This window comes from Pangasianodon hypophthalmus, chromosome 5 (assembly GCF_027358585.1).
Source record: "Pangasianodon hypophthalmus isolate fPanHyp1 chromosome 5, fPanHyp1.pri, whole genome shotgun sequence".
NCBI classification, from domain to species: Eukaryota; Metazoa; Chordata; class Actinopteri; order Siluriformes; family Pangasiidae; genus Pangasianodon; species Pangasianodon hypophthalmus.
In genome coordinates this window covers 22,441,357-22,454,918 of record NC_069714.1, presented here as the reverse complement: position 1 = coordinate 22,454,918, position 13,562 = coordinate 22,441,357, and the positions used below count along the sequence as shown (strand labels likewise).

General features: G+C 41.3%; 1 protein-coding gene across 6 annotated transcripts in view; it reads left to right on the top strand.

Moving 5' to 3' along the window:
* Nucleotides 1-13,562, top strand: part of hdac4 (histone deacetylase 4) — a 170,276-nt gene that overhangs the window by 108,903 nt on the left and 47,811 nt on the right. For all 6 annotated transcript variants that reach the window (XM_034304207.2, XM_034304205.2, XM_053234270.1 and 3 more), the window contains 4 exons: nt 8,368-8,496; nt 8,620-8,732; nt 9,235-9,351; nt 9,869-10,073. In XM_034304207.2, the coding sequence (XP_034160098.2) occupies nt 8,368-8,496; nt 8,620-8,732; nt 9,235-9,351; nt 9,869-10,073 (564 nt within the window). The remainder of the gene's footprint in view (nt 1-8,367; nt 8,497-8,619; nt 8,733-9,234; nt 9,352-9,868; nt 10,074-13,562) is intronic.

Here is a 13,562-nt window from a genome sequence, read left to right as displayed (position 1 = left end):
AGAGAGAGTGGGTGGATCTACTTCCATAGAGCAGCATATTGCAGGGCAGAGTATCACTGAATCTGTACTCTGTATTTCCTGACCTCAAAATTGGATTCCTTGCCACTTTAACATTGTGCTGTGTGTTAATTTACAGCATTTTCCCAATCTAATTTCAATTAGCTATGTTTGTGGAGTATCTGCAATTACTTCTAGAAGGAACTTCAGCATGTTTTACCCTATAGCAGAAAAGCTCTTTGCATCAAATTCACTTAGAATGGAAGTCAAAGGGCTGAATTGCCACTAAACATTCAAAATATGTGGCTACATAATGCAAATTTAAACTACAGGTGTATGAGAATGTCTAAACAAAATGATTCCTATGATGATTCCTAGATTTTCTTTTCAACAATGGAGCAGTACGTTAATTCATGCATTTTCAAGAAGTGTTTAATCCTGGTCAGGGTTGCAGTAGTCTGGAGCCTATCCTGGGAATACTGAGGATGAGGCAGGAATACACACTGAATGGGACACCAGTCCATTGCAGAGTGCCATGCACACACATTCACAGACTCGTTTACACCTAGGGGCAATTCAGTACTGCCAGTTCACCACCCGGCATGTTTTGTGGGCATTGCGAGGAAAGAACCCAGAAGAAACCCACGTGGACATCAGCTCAAGCTCATGATCGTACAGATTCCTGGAGCTGTGAGGTAGCTGTGCTACTTGCTGCATCATCTGAGCAATACATTTCAAATTAATTCTAGTTATTTACACTTTCCTGAAGGTTTTGTGCTGTCTAAGCACAGGCAGACCCACACCACAAATTCTTCCCTCTTTTTTTTTTTTCTTAGAGCTTCATTTTCAAACATGCTTGTGAAGAATTTATGAAAGCATTCCACAAAAACACATAAATGGTTTTGACCTCCATAACAACTGCCCTTAAACTCCTGTTATACATGCGGTTTAAGTGACGAGGTATTCATTTCATAATGCTGGTGCTGAAATTCTTGTCTGCGGTAATCGCACACATACACTACACTTGGTAGATACAGATTAGGTTGGAAGATTCTGGGGTATTACTTTAAAACACTTCTTCTTTTCCTTCTTTTTGAAGTATCTGCAGTTATATTTCCCAAATGAATTAATTAGTTAGGGGACACGCCTTCAGGAAGATTTTTTTTTTAGAGGGGAAAGAATCTAAACCTCAAGTCAAGCGTTCCTTTGTATGGTCACAGTTCTTCACTTTGTGGTGAGGCACGTCTGAGTGTTGATTCCAGCTCTCCCGCTGTAGATAAACCTCAGTTTGCTCTGGCTGCTGCGGTGCATTCCTGGGGCTGGGTAGAGCGCTTCGTCTCCTGTCACAGAAGCTCCATGTCCTCCTCCTTTCCCATCAGAAAGCAGTCCCCCGACATTTTTTTTTTTTTTTTTTAAAAGCTCCTTCAGTTTTACACAAGCCTTTCACCTCTCTGATTAGTGACAGAGCAGAGAATCTGTGTCCTTCTCTGTTCAAATTCATGATTCGGCTTTTTGTTGTCTCTTTTTTCCCCTCTTCTCTCATGACGCACGAGGGGTGAATAAGGGTGGAAACGAGCTGCTGGAGTGCTCTTGTGTTTTCGTCCATTCATTCGTTCGTGCATGCGGAGCTGTGTATAGGGCACTCTTATTCAGCAAGAGAGAACACAGCCTTTGTGTGCCAGCTGACATGAGGGTCACAGATTTGATATTTCCATTGGTCAGGTCCTTTTGCTGCCCTCATTTAATGACACTGTTCAACTGTATGAGATCAATTCAAGTCCAGCTTTTCCCACAGGAAGTAAAATGAGACGTTCGATGAAAAAAGTGGAAAAGAATTTATCTAGACTTTTTTGGAATAACGTTAATCTCTATTTTTTAGATTTGCATGAAATTAAAGTAAATTAATAAAATAATTTAATTCATATTTGTTTTGGAGTGACATGTGTGGAATGTCTAAAGCAAAGATGTCAAACATATGGCCTGTGGGCTGATAAAGGTTCTGATCTGGCATACCAAATAAATTTACAAACACAAAAACATCTTGTGAGCCGTAATTGAAAGAATTAAAAAAAAAGAGCTGATCTTTATTATTCCACTAGAGGAATTAATGCGAGGCTATAAACACAGCTACTGACAAAATGTGCTAATGAAATGTTAATGTTTATTAGAAAGCTAAAATGTGACACTGTAACCGTGTCTCTTTTCAGAAGAGCAAATTTTGTGGTTTCACAGCAAAGGAATGGATACTGAATCACAACTTTTACTGTTTTTTTTTTTTTTTTATTTGTACCTTTCAGACAAACGATGATAAATGAATACATTGACAAGGAGCTGTTGTGGTCTATTTTTCAGTCCAGGCTGCTTGACATTGGACTAAGTATAATGTGGCCCGTTACCTAAAATGAGCTTGACACCCCAGATCTATAGTAATATCTGAGATCTTTTGTTGGGGGCGCGCAGTAGGAAGCCATTATTATTCCAGCAGCCAGCCTCCCAATTGTGTTCCATATGCGCCACCTCCTTGTTATAATGAAGTACCATTCACATTTATGTTGACATGGTGATTTTCATTTGGAGCAGACCATCTAGCATCAAGCAAAAACTGCAGCAATCTGGAAGGAATCAGGCTGAGGCACTAAAGCAGTTAGTCTCCACAGCCTGAAGGCTGCAGTTTGGGCCTTAATGTTCACTAAACATGGCACAGTGGGGGACGGACCTGCTGGAGCCATACCACATGTCACTACCCTGTCAAAGACGCGGAACAGGAAAACGTCAAATACCTGCTGTAACTATGTGATGTATTTCCTGCTTCTTTTGGTCAGTTGGCTGCAGAGTACACCTTGAACTTGTATACTGCCGGATGAGTACGTGAATGATGAATCTATTCATTATTTTTTCCTCACACACCAGCCTCAACGTGAAGACACACTTCCAGTTTCCAGTTTTCCACAACAGGAAAGTCTTCGGGATTTATTATTGGCTGCTAATGTTCGAGAGAAGGGGTCGTAACAGTGGCCCTGCTTGGCGCTGGGTGCCATCACAGTCCGCTGTCGTTGATTATATTCCTATCACTGCATGCCCCATCATGTTTTTTTTGGCTTACATGTTGCACAATGACAGTACATATCATAGTATATCCATTTTTGTGGACTAAAATGAGTAATGACTTTTTTGATTCAGATTTATGTCAACAAGTTCCCGGAATATTTTGCCAACTTAATGTATTACACAGAGATCTTTTTTTTCTTTGTATCTGGACAGTCATATAAATTGCAATGAAACAAAACACAAAAATGACTAAAACATTTGTAAAAATGTCTTTTCTACAAACCAGTTCAACTGCAGTGCAGAATGTGTTTTTGAGGACTACTTTTTGTCATTTATCCAGCAGGCAATGCTAAAAGCATAAAACAGAAACATGCTATTTCCACACCACTCTTTTTCATATCAGACCCCTCCTCAATCATACATCAATTAATGTTTTCTGCATCCTAATCAAGGAAGTAAGCCGTTGTAATTGCTATTCTCTGTAGGCTCATGGCTGTATGTGCAGGACTTTTTTTGCACAATGAATTTTTCAGGCAAATACATCAGTTGCCTATGTTTTGCCCAACCGCAATAGAAACTGTATATGAATATTCAATGGCGGCGTTTTTGCCTAATCGGCTTTAATCAGAACCCGATGAACTCTTTCTCAGGCACATCTCTCTGTGTCCTCTAGAGAAGTCTGCTGCTCAACGTTTCCATGTATTTGTTTAGCAAAGCGATAGTCCCTTGAGAGTGAGCCATTACGGTGCCCTCAGTGCTGCTGAGGACAGTACTCATTCCTCACATGGTACATTGTGTGCTCTCCTCCCTTATATTAGACCATGAACAGCTCTCGGAGCTCATTCACCTGATTCGAACTCTTTCTAACAGCGCTAAGCGCTTATTAAATGGATCTCAGCAGAGACTTGTGTATCATTTCCTGCTCGTTCTACTGCACTCGGCTGGTGACTTGCCATAGTTGGCACAGTCACTGCGTGTCCTTGATGGCACTTAAACTCCCTTGCAGCGCTTTCTCATCAGCCTTCATCAAGCTTTATAGTGCAGGGGGGAATGGCTTTCCTTGCCTCTCCTTCTGCTCTCTTTTTTTAACCTCCTCGTTTTTGTCAGTTGCGTTCCTCAGCCGTGTCAGGTGCAGGTGCAGAATGACGCTCCCTTTCCTCTGATGTACCAGGGTGCCTTCATTACATCCGAATAGAAATGACTAGAACCCCCAAATAGAGGAAATCATTTTCTCAAAAAAAAATAGTTACTGTAGTTATTCATCAGCGTGCAAAAGGTTTTCAGCCTCTGATGAACTGTGATGTGGAGTTGATGAGTGTACAAGACTGATTAATGCTTGTGAGGAGTCTGAGTCATTTCCACATCTTGATGAGCTTAAACTGGACCGGATACTGAAGAGATAATCGATGAACAATTCAACATCACTTCCCTCATCATTTTTATGGCCGTTTATTTAAGCACCTGTGCCAAAATGCAAGGCATACATCAACAGTTGGGTTCCTAATGTTCTTGTTTTACGGCCCTGTGAAGAACCCAATCCATTGCGCTCTGCATTCAGATGCTCCAGCTCATTTCAGCTGTGCACATGCGAGTCTTTAATCTGGTTTTACCAATGAGACGAACATCAACAAGGCTACTGTGGCTATTCTCCTGGTAATGTTTTTGGAATCGTCTTCTCAGAATTCGGTGTCTACCCAGGGTGCACGAAGATAACCATCTTTCATGCAACTGAGATCTCTTTAGTATCTGATTAATAACCCGTTTTATGCATTCTAATCAGCGCACTTACAGGAGGTCATGCTGAGCTGTACTTCTCTGTTACTACTGCAGGAGGTCAAAATAAGCCTGGCTTTGAAATTCAACATCACTTTTAATTTCTCTCCTCCTTGCTCTCCCATGTTATCTACGCACAATATTGGCAAGAAGCTAGACGCAGGGAGCCCAGATGGTGTGTGTTTGAGATGTGCTCCCATGCGGCGTTACTTTGTCTTTTTATGAGAGAATGTTATAGGCTAATCCATACAGAAGCACATTTCTCGTAACAAAAGCGTCCCTGTGTAGAACGACAGCATGAGGTGAGGTAAGGCCTACAGCTGTAAATCCTTTCTTATTACTGTTTGAGATCTGATGTTGGCTGAACAGATTGCAGTGTTCTCACTGGTTTAATATTTGCAAGCCCTTGTAGTACATGGGCAATGTTTGCATTGTGTGTGAATTTCAGAGCAATTTAGTCTTGTTTTTTCAGCAGGTAATAACATTCCGTGAATATCTGCAATATTCCAGTAATAAGTCCCATGATGCCTTGTGCAGGATACGTGCAAAAAACTTTAACAAACATTATGATAAATACTAATGCTGCATATAATATGACAAGTTACTGAAGTGTGGAAGGATGAAGTTACAAAAATGGGGGACTATTTTTAGTTATTTTATTGAGTATTTAGCACCAGGGATGGTATTAACCCAAAAAGCTTGGAAACATACCAAGTACCTTCATAGCAGTAAAGTCGGACAGCTTTTGATAAAGAAGGTAGGTAATTGCACTTATTCGAAAGCAGATGTTGAGACTTGCTGCAGCCATAAGAATCCATCCCATTGAGCCTGGGTGGTTACTGCATTGCACTCATATTATTCTGTCAATTAAACTGAATGGAGCTCAGGATTATAAAATGGTGCCACACCACAATAAACTTGCTAACCACAAGGCCGTGTCTTGAGTCTTGCAGAGGTTTCTGAAACTCAACGTACGGTACTTAAACATACTGGTTCTCTTAAGACAGTCCAAGAGAGAGTAATTGTCATTGCTGTCTGGGTGGGTTGGATGGTTCTACTCTCTTCCTTGTCAATCACAGCAACACTAGCCGCTGTGTCATGGGTATCCGTGATCTCATGTATGCAGAAGAGGGCAGATAGTACTTTCCTTGAGTGTGTTATGCTGCCCTGTGATGCAGCTGCCCCTTGAGCAGCAGTTTGAAAAGTTGTGGTGGCTGGCTTCAGGTATCTTGTAGGAAGCATGTGCTAGTCTTCAGCTCCCTAGTTAGTAGCTGTAGAGCTGGCTAGTGAGTGGGTATAGGCACATGACCAAGTTGGGCGAAAATAGGGTAAAAAGTGAGAAAATGACTATCTAGCTTGTCTGCATTTCTTGAAATACAAGATATATTAATAAAAATTTTATAAGTACTTTAGTTTCTATAGAAGAACAGTGAAGCTCTTAGTGCACGCTCAGTACACGGAACATTTTATACCAATACTCTGATACGGCTGGCTCAAACCTACTTCACCACTGCCCATCACATTCTCATGTACATAACTCGATAAAGTAAGCATATATCTAAAATATGTACATGTTTGCCATCAGAAAATATCAGACTGCTTTAGTAAATATACGTGTGCTCATGTAAAAACACTTCAGAGTCAGAGATTCCAGTGGGGGCCCTGTGTCTGTTTCTATTGCTGATCTCCAAGCCTCACTTCTGCCACGTTAACACTTTTCCAGAGTGAGGGGGGGCTGTCCACTGGTCCTTGGCCTCATGGTAGCCCTCATTCATTCTGATTACAGCTGGCGATGCCCTACTGCTGGCTGCCGGCCATGGCTACACACTAGCCCACTCTATTTACAATTAATATCCCACCGCAAAAAAAAGCATGACAGCCTCTCCTCACTTGATCATTCCACATATATTTTCTAATTATTGTTTTTTATGTTCATCTGAGTGTGTATTACAGTGCATACTCTCCTGTTCTAGGAGATATTTATAAATTTGCATGTGAGAACTTCATATTAGGATTTTGTCAGAGATACTATTTTGATAATTGAAGGACACTGCATGTCCTTCCTGAATCTAGTATTATGTTGTTCATAATGCTTTCTGCTCAGGGTAGATTTCCAAACTTTGGTCATCGTCAAATGTCCTGCTGGTGTGACCTTAACTACTCGTTTAGCTTGGGTAAGAAAGGCTAGTTTCTTGCCATTAGTGCACTTGCTAGACTTCACTTATGAGAAGGCAAAGGGCAAAGCTTAATTCAGTCTTTGGCAGCTGTGTTCCTCATCTTTGACTAATGCATCGTCTTAATGGCAGGATGCACTACATTCTTTAACAAAGATGTCTGGGAATGGTCCTGCCTCTTACAAGAAGTGCCACCCTTACATTCACCTAGTTTGCTAATCGCAACCGCAAGACCAGCTATTTAATACAGAGTGCTCTTTGGAAAGTACTTCAGGTTATGGAACCTGGACATTTTAGCTAAGTGCATTAAGACAGGTTTGTCTATGGTCTAACTTAGTGTTTCTAGATGGGTGTGAACGATGGGAAGATGGTGCTTATGGTCATTTTCTCAGTGGCTACTGACCGCACTTAATATTGACCAAAACCCAGTGGGCTTTGAACACCATTAATGATCTCTAGATGCACTCATTACTGGCCACTGGATATTTGACACATGGTCACATGCTAATCATGGGTTGTTAGGGTTGGTCCACTAAATGAGGGGAGTGGAGACAGGGGGACTAGCGGTTGAAACACCAATGGTCAAGTGGACGGTGTTTGGGAAAACACTTATTTCCGGGATTATTGCTTCACACAGACTATTGCTTCTTGCTCAGAATAGCATGGTCCTGTGCACACTCCCAAATTACAGCATTGCAGTTTGAAGTCCCCACATTTCATGAAGACTCTCCGAAGCCAATGCTAGTTATATTCAGGCTCTGCTTGCATTGATTATCCTTGGTGCATAGTTGATTACCCTTGGTGCATGGTTGATTAACCTTGGTGCAGAGGTGAGTCTCTTTAGGGTCTGTAGTATCGAATCCTCTGTTTTGTCCTGTGTTTTTATCTGTTTTGTCTTTTACTGCTTTTTATTGCTTTATTCATTTCTCAGTTTTTTTTTTTTCATTTTATTTCACATTGCAGTTCATTTCTGTTTGGCATTAATTTATTTGTGCAGCACTTTGGCATGCACTTGTTGTCTTTTAAATGTGCTATATAAATAAAGGTGACTTGACTCTGAAGCAGCCCTGGGAAAACTGGAGGCAACATTATTAAGGTGAAGTTGTAGTAAGCCCAGTGCAGTAAAGAGAATTTTAGAAAAACCGTAACCTAACCCTCAGTGCAAGTGTCAGAAATGTTGCTTTGTTAGAGATTAACTTTAAACATAATGTGAAGTGTGTGTGCTTTTGATTTTATATTACCTTGTAAATGTGATATCTTTTGTAAACACAGGCCAGCAGATTAGTATCAGATTATGTGTAGGAAAGAAGGAAGGATTTGAGCATGATATGACAGGCTGCAATGTGAACACAGTGTGTGTTTGGGCTCCCTGCAGCGTCAGAGCCGAATCTGAAGCTGCGCTCCAGGCTGAAGCAGAAGGTGACGGAACGGCGGAGCAGCCCATTGCTGCGGAGGAGGGACGGCCCCGTAACTACAGCCAAGAAACGCTCTCTGGACGTGACAGGTGAATGACTCAATAACAAAACCCACAAATGAAAGAGACTGCCTGTTGGAGTGAATTACACACAGCAGTTATGCCATACTGATTAGATCTTGTGTCCATCTACCTATTTTTTTTTAAATAAAGAATCAGCTTGTAACAGTGCACCAGGCTCTGGCCCGAGCTCACCCAACAACAGCTCCAACAACATCACTAACGAGAACGGCATCACCAGCTCAATCTCCAACAGTCCAGTGGAGGTAAAAGTCACGTTTTGCATTACACTACAGCCTCGGCTCGGAACTTAATTCAGTGATTGATTTTTTCGTCAGGTTATACCATGACTTCAGTGTCTATATATACTGTGTGTTTGACTGCATACTCTAGTCGTATATTTATTCATTCAAAATTTACTTCTGTTTATATTCAGCTTTTAAATGATGAGCAGTAGATTAATCAGAGTAAGAGTAATCAGTGAAAGAAAAAGCTGTTTCCTGTTGGTTTAAAATGAGAGTGCACTAAAACTATTTTGTTGCCAATTTTACTAAATAAGTGTGACAGAATAAATATAGATATAATCCAGCAACCATATTGCTGCTTTACATAGCACTAGAGTGCTGACATTGTGCTGTGGATAGTGTGTGTGTGTGTGTTTGTACATTTTTACACCACCACACAGAGCCGTTAGTTATGATCACAGCGTTTATTTATTTGTGTGTGTGTGTGTGTGTGTGTGTGTGTGTGTGTGTTGCTCTTTTCCAGCCTTCCCTGGCACATCGTCTTGCCAGCAGAGAGGGTCCTGTTAGCCAGCTGTCTCTGTACACATCCCCCTCCCTCCCAAACATCACTCTGGGCTTGCCAGCCACCGGCTCCACCACTGTGAGTGGCTCCATCTCACTTTCACACTCTCTTTCTCTCGCTCTCGCTTACTCTCACCTTCTCATATGCATATCTTTTTCACTTTGTCTATTTTTAGCTCAAGGCCTTGTCTTTATAGCTTCTTATGCTTTCTCTCCACCCTCTCCATCTCTCTGACGTATTTTTCCCCTATCCTCTGCCACTGGGTTTACCTCTGATTGGTCATTGAGATGAAGAGTCCACATAGAAGACTCCTGTCTAGACCGTCAGTGTGCCGCATGTGGCTTTTCAGCACCACTACCATTTCAGAAAGGACCTCTTGAGACACAATGACTGACCGCTGCTTGCTGACGCAAACACCCGTCCCCCAAAACACAGAGCTAACCCTCGTATTGATTTTGAGAGAAACAAAGTCTCTGTTATTTGACTTTTTGGAACTTTGATATGTTCCTTTCATTTCTTTGCATTCACATTTCACGCACTGGTTGCTGATCTTTTGCCTTTTTTCCTTTTGTGTCTTGTCGCTGTCTTTCACCAGGTGGCGTCTGGCCAGCAGGAAGGTGAGCGGCTGGCAATAGCAGGCCTGCAGCCCGGATTACCCATAACCACTCCGTTCATTGCTGGAGCCCACCTTCCCTCATATCTGGCTGCCTCGGCCTTGGAGCGAGAGGGAGGCTCCGCCCACAACCCTCTGCTGCAGCACATGGCTCTGCTGGAGCAGTCACAGAATCCCCTGGTTTCAGGTAGGTATTTTACTCTAAGATGAGGGTTATACTTGCCTTTATCTGTGCATATGCACGATGGCTTCCACATCAGTTATGCACATCTGAAAAAATAATGCAATGTTTTTTGTGCACATGGTGCAGTACCAGCACAATACTGGGGGCAATATAACCTGATTTCACATGATGCCTGCAACGGATGGAGGACTAACAAATTTTCTTGAATTTCCTTATTAAAGTTAGTGTTTGGATTTTAGAAACAAAACCTCTCATAGCCTTGAAACCTTCGTACATTTTGCGTGCCAATATTGAGGATCTTCTAGATTGTAATAAATGTAAGGTCATAGTTTTCAGACAAAGTTCATGACAATCATGACAGTGGCAGAAAATTTTCAAAAGAAATTAGCAGATCTGAACAGATAGTTTATTAAGAGCAGCCAGAACGTAAGGAGAACAAAAATGTTGTCACATAAAACTTGCTAACCACAAAAAAAAAAAAAAAAAAAAAAAAAAATTCTGGACAGTTACTTTTATAACAGAAATACAGCACATGATCTACTTTTATTTTTTAAATTACTTTCGGTTTTGAAATTAATATTGTTTCAATTTCATCACACTGAGAAGATTTAAAAACTGTTTGTTAATGAGCCTTGTATGTAATTTTATAAAAGACAGAAATGGTAGAAACAAGCAAACAATGTTACTTAAAGTGCATCATAAAGTTTATGCCCTAAATCAGATTGAACCCTTCTCAATGGTTAAGCAGATCATTTCAGTAAATAAAATGGAGGGTTAGTGCAGTATCAAGCTATACTCTCACAGCTGGATGTACGTCTTCGCTCTAAGCGCTACTTTATGAACATTATCCCTTACAAATTGCCATCAATTTGTGCAGATTGGCTCTAAGGAAGCTTTATTTTAATGAAATTAGTCATAGACAATGTTAATTAGCTTCCCACAGAGCTTGGCATGACAGCAGCAGGCAGGTCGATACTTCTGCCCAGCCGACAGAGAGAAATTTCAGTGATGTAGTCGACTCTTTGCTCAAACTGACTCGCTCCTCTTCTCCTCCATCTCATCTCATCTGTTCAAGAGATTATTGAAATCAGTGCGCAGGAAGCACACAGGACAGAGACGCTGCAGAGAGGGTGAACAGTGTTGATTGTGCTTTACCATAGAGGAGCACCGTTACACAATGCCACTTAGGAGGAGTCAAGAGTCATCTCAGTTTCACAGCCATTCATTATTAAATGTTGCATGTACATACTAAGCCCTGTCTTATATGAATATTTTGTCACCGATACTGAGCTCCGCTGATGATGATTGCATCTTTATTCCGAGAAGAGAACAGTTTCCCTTTTGAATCTGGTTCCTCTCGAGGTTTCTTCCTCATGTAGTCTCAGGGACTTCTTTTCACATCTGGCTTGCTCATTAGTGATCTGAATCTACATCCAGATTTCTGTAAAGCTGCTTTGTGACAATGTCTATTGTTAAACGCTCAATACAAATAAAATGGAATTGAATTGAATTAACTAACAATGCTGAAATCTCAGACGAGAAAAGCACATAATCTGGAGCTCCAAGTAGATCTCTAAGCTTTTGTCTCATCGTTCTGGTCCTGACACTTCCAGAGGCATCCAAGGGAGCATGATTGCAGGTTACAATAAACTGTGTTCACACATGACAAAAAATTGCTGCCAGTAATTAGGGCCTCCTATAGTTGTACAATATGTTTAGCTGTTTTTCAAAAAAACAACGCATTTGTTAATGCAGTTTCTTTTTATGACGTTTAAGGAGACATTTCTGCATTCAGTGATGATTCTCTGGAACCTTGATAACAGATTTATGTGGCTCTCAACAGATAGTGGCGCAACATCAGGAGCGCCACTCCTCCTATCATCAGGAGATCACGAGTTTTAATCTCAACAATGCCACAGTCTGTCTGGGAGCAAAATTAGCTGGGCTGTCTGGGTGGGAGGGTCATACTCTTTTTCACTTGTCAATCAGAGCAACACTAGCCAATTGCAGGCTTCTGTGAGCTCTAGTACACAGAAAAGAGTAAACAGCGCTTTCCTCCAAGTGTGTTACGCTTCATGTGATGCATACATGTGGTTGGCTGGCATCATGTCCCAGAGGAGCACATGTTAGCCTTCACCCTCCTCCCAGTTGGTAGCTGTCTTAGGATAGCTGGCTAGGGAAAGGCAGATGAGCAAATTGTGGATAAAATAGGGAAAATCCATATTTATCTGTTGAGTTTAAATGCATACCTAAAACTCACCTCTCTTTTTCTGTTTTATTTGGCTCAGGGGTTGAAAGAGTATGATGTGTGTCAGCTTACTCAGGAACACTACATTTCAGTGCATTTTCTTTCAAGTACTAAATAGTGTTCTAAGCCAAGTGAGCTGTATATTGTATTATCAAGTCACTTGTTTTTATATAACACATTTAAAGACAATGCCCTAACCTTTTCACTAACCTTTACAGTTCTACAGCTGCTGTACTGGTGCATTATTCAAACTTGAGCTATATTGGTACACCCAAACTGCCTTTGTTAATTATTAATCCATTTTCGTCTTTTATATACACTCACAGAGCACTTTATTAGGAACACTTGTACACTTACTCATTCATGCAGTTATCTAATCAGCCAATTGTGTGGCAGCAGTGCAGTACATACGATCATGCAGATACGGGCCACAAGCTTTGGGTAATGTTCACATCAACCATCAGAATGGGGAAACAATATGACTTCAGTGATTTTGATTGTGGCATGATTGTTGGTGCCAGACAGACCGGTTTGAATATTTCTATAACTGCTGATCTCCTGGGATTTTCCTGCACAACAGTCTCTAGAGTTTACTAAGTATGGTGCAATAAAGAAAAACCATTCAGTGAGCAGCAGTTCTGTAGACAGAAACGCCTTGTTGATGAGAGAGGTCAACGGAGAATGGCCAGACTGGTTGGAACTGACAGAAAGGCTACAGTAAATCAGATAACCACTCTGTACAATTGTGGTGAGCAGAAAAGCATCTCAGAGTGCACAGCAAGTCAAACCTTGAGGCAGATGGGCCACAACAGCAGCAGACTTCTGTCAGCCATGAACAGAAAGCTGAGGCTGCAGTATGCACAGGCTCACCAAAACTGGACAGATGAAGGCTGGAAAAATGTAGCCTGGTTTGATCAATCTCGAATTTCTGCTGAGGCACACAGATGGTAAGGTCAGAATTTGGCGCCAACAGCATGCATCCATGAACCCAATCTGCCTTGTGTCTACAGTACAGGCTGGTGGAGGTGGTGAAATAGTGTGGGGAATATTTTTGGCACACTTTGGGCCCATTAATACCAATCAATTATCACTTGAATGCCAAAGCCTATTTGAGTATTGTTGATGGCCGTGTGCATTGCTTCATGACTACAATTTACCCATCTTCTAATGGCTACTTCCAGCATGAAAATGCACCATGTCATAAAGTAAAAGTCATCTCAAACTGGTTTCATGAACATGACAAT